The sequence below is a fragment of the Myotis davidii genome, unplaced genomic scaffold (assembly GCF_000327345.1).
Source record: "Myotis davidii unplaced genomic scaffold, ASM32734v1 scaffold164, whole genome shotgun sequence".
NCBI lineage: Eukaryota > Metazoa > Chordata > Mammalia > Chiroptera > Vespertilionidae > Myotis > Myotis davidii.
The window spans coordinates 1,005,589-1,008,636 of NW_006296417.1; the positions used below are offsets into that span (position 1 = coordinate 1,005,589).

At 57.6% G+C, this 3,048-nt stretch overlaps 1 protein-coding gene across 1 annotated transcript in view; it reads left to right on the forward strand.

Moving 5' to 3' along the window:
* Positions 1 to 1,234: 1,234 nt before the first annotated feature.
* Positions 1,235 to 3,048, forward strand: part of SNRPA1 (small nuclear ribonucleoprotein polypeptide A') — a gene marked incomplete at its 5' end in the record, with an annotated part of 4,990 nt that continues 3,176 nt past the window's right edge. The window contains 4 exons of the mRNA XM_015569107.1: positions 1,235 to 1,262; positions 1,380 to 1,527; positions 2,453 to 2,531; positions 2,810 to 2,856. Of these exons, the coding sequence (XP_015424593.1) occupies positions 1,235 to 1,262; positions 1,380 to 1,527; positions 2,453 to 2,531; positions 2,810 to 2,856 (302 nt within the window). The remainder of the gene's footprint in view (positions 1,263 to 1,379; positions 1,528 to 2,452; positions 2,532 to 2,809; positions 2,857 to 3,048) is intronic.

Consider the following 3,048-nt stretch of genomic DNA (forward strand, 5'->3'; position numbering starts at 1 on the left):
GCTCGTCCTTTCCTTTATTTAGAGAGAGCGGGGCGGGGGCGGGGGAGAACATCAGAGAGAGCGACACCAGTTAGTTGTGACCACACCTCGGGTTCGAACCCCTGACCCTTCCTTGCCTGGGTCGGCGCCCTAACCGCTGGACAACCCGCCAAGGCCGGAGTACTTTGATTTTTATGAAGTTAATTTGTTCCCCCCGCCCTTTCTTTTTTTTTTTTTTGGTTAATCCTCACCCGAGGATGTTTTCCCATTGGTTCTTAGGGAGAGTGGAAGACCGAGGGACAGATAGACAGAGAGAAACCTGGGTTTGGGAGAGAGACACACCGACTGGTTGTCTCCCACAGGGGGACGGAGCCTGCAACTGAGGTCGGTGCCTTTGATTGGAATCGAACCCGGGACCATCCAGTCTGCAGGCTGGCACTCTAGCCACTGACCCAAACCACCTGGGGCTGAAATTCAGCTTCTCAGAGAAAGATTCCATTCAAGGCTAATGGCCACTCTCTCGATCCCGGCCCAGGGAGTTCGCCACCACCTCTCGGGTCTGGAGCGTGGACTTGGGGTGCACTTTCACCTCGGCTGGGCTCCCCTCTTATGTGCCAGCGTCCAGCGCCATCACTGCACCCGAGTTAGACCCGTCAGTGAGAGCCTGGAGGAATTGCTCACAGAGAGGCTTACTGTTGTGCATGATCCTTTGACCTCTTGTGTGACCCCGTGAGCTTGTGTCTGAACCCCTCACCTTCACCCGTGGATTGGAGCTGGGGCCGTGGGCACTGGGGAGACCCAGCACATGATGACCACGTCCTGACGAGCCCCACGAATTCAAAAGACAGCTCTCGTCCCGCGTGTGAAACGGTGCGCACACTGGGAGGGAGCAGAACGCCTTGTAGGTTCCTTTCCTGCCAGGTCTCCCTCGGGGCCGGGCTGAGAGCGGTCGGGGCACCTTGCCAACAGCCGAACAAACGCCCTCGCCCTCATTTCCCCTGGCCTCGTCGCCGTCACCGTGTTCGTGGCCACTGCCGACCCGTAAGCTTCATGGCAGCTGGGGCCTGGCCTCTGTGTCCCTCACTTCCTGTGCCGGGACCTGGGTGCTCGGTAAACATTTTTTTATTATTATTATTGATTTTTAGAGAGACAAATCAATGATGAGAGACAATCGTGGATCGGCTGCCTCCTGCATGGCCCCTACTGGGAATGGAGTCCCCAACCCGGGCCTGTGCCCTGAGCAGGTCAGTGCTCAACCACTGAGCCACCCCGGCCCGACCTAGGTAAACACCTTCTGGATGAGTGCCGGCCTGGAATCGAATGACCGGGAAGTTCTGCTCATGTGCCCGGTGCCTCTCAGTCCTGTTAACACGCCTGCGGCTTTTCCCTCCGTTTCACAGGCTATAAGATCCCTGTCATCGAGAACCTGGGTGCGACCTTAGACCAGTTCGATGCCATTGACTTTTCTGACAATGAAATCCGGAAGCTGGACGGCTTCCCGCTGCTGAGGAGACTGAAGACCCTCCTGGTGAACAACAACAGGATCTGGTGAGTGGCTGCCGGGGCAGGTCTGGTGCCCAGGGTGAGCGCCCTACTCGCTGCCAGGGCCCCCTCCACGTTCCCTCTGAAGGTGAGAAATAAGGCCCTGACCGGTTTGGCTCAGTGGATACAGCGTCGGCCTGTGAACTGAAGGGTCCCAGGTTCGATTCCGATCAAGGGCATGTACCTTGGTTACAGGCACATCCCCAGTGGGGGGTGTGCAGGAGGCAGCTGACCGATGTTTCTCTCTCATCGGTGTTCCTAACTCTCTATCCCTCTCCTTTCCTCTCTGTAAAAAAATCAATAAAATGTATTTTTTTAAAGATGAGAAGTGAGGAAGCTTTTCTCGTGCAGGTGAGAGCTTAGTTGGCATTGGGCTCGCCCAGCGGTTTCCAGCCTTTTCCATCTCATCTCAGGGCGCACACAGCCTAAGTACTAAACTTCTGCAGCCCACAGACTCTGACCCCAAAAATAGATTTATATTAATTTCAGAGAGAAGGGGGAGAGGTAGAAGCATCGTTGATGAGAGAGAATCACTGATCGGATGCCTCCTGCTCGTCCTGCACTAGGGATGGAGCCCACAGCCAGGGCGTGTGCCTGATCGGGGAATGGAACCGTGACCTCCTGGTTCATAGGTCAATGCTCAACCACTGAGCCACACGGGCCGGGCTGGGGTTTCTCCTTTTCTTCGTGTCCTCACACAGCGTGGGAGCAGGAAGAGCCCCCACAGCCTCCGGGAAGGTGGGCCCCACACCCTGCCGCTCCCACTGCCCTGGGGCCTCGACAGGGTCTGTGTTTGTGCCTCTGTCGCTCGGGGGTCGGGAGAACAGCCCCCCGGTTCCTGCCACGCGGAGGCTGCGCTCCTCCGAGCAGGTCGTGGTCACGTGGTCCGCGGCTTCCCCGTCACTGACTCGGGGCGTCTGCTTTGTTGCAGCCGCATCGGCGAGGCGCTGGACCAGGCCCTGCCCTGCCTCACGGAGCTCGTCCTCACCAACAACAGCCTGGTGGAGCTGGTGAGCCCCGGGGGCGGGGGGCCGGTTCCCAGGAGACGGGAGCACACGCCAGCTCGCTGTGGGTCTGATGCGCTGGTTAAAGCCGTCGCCGCTGTGGGTGGAGACGCTGTCACGGCCGAGAGGGGAGAGAGGGGCGGGTGCAGAAGCTCCAGTGCTTTCACCAGCTTGTTCCCTGGAAGCGCATCGGGCGCCGGAGCGGGAAGGACGGGCAGGATGGTCCTCGCTCCCAGGCATCACCGTGCGCAGCGGCTCAGGGGGTGTCTGCTCTCCCTCCACAGGGCGACCTGGACCCGCTGGCGTCACTCAAGTCGCTGACCTACCTGAGGTAGGAGACGCCCTGTGACAGTGAGTCCTTCACTGTAACCCCTGCCCGGCCTGGACCTTAACACCCTGAGGACAAAGGAATGCTGCATGGGAACTGGGAAAAGTTTGAAATTTTAAAGAAAACATATATATATTACTTTTAAAACTCATAAATCGAATTTGGTTTTAACTACCATAAAAAAAAAAAAGAAAA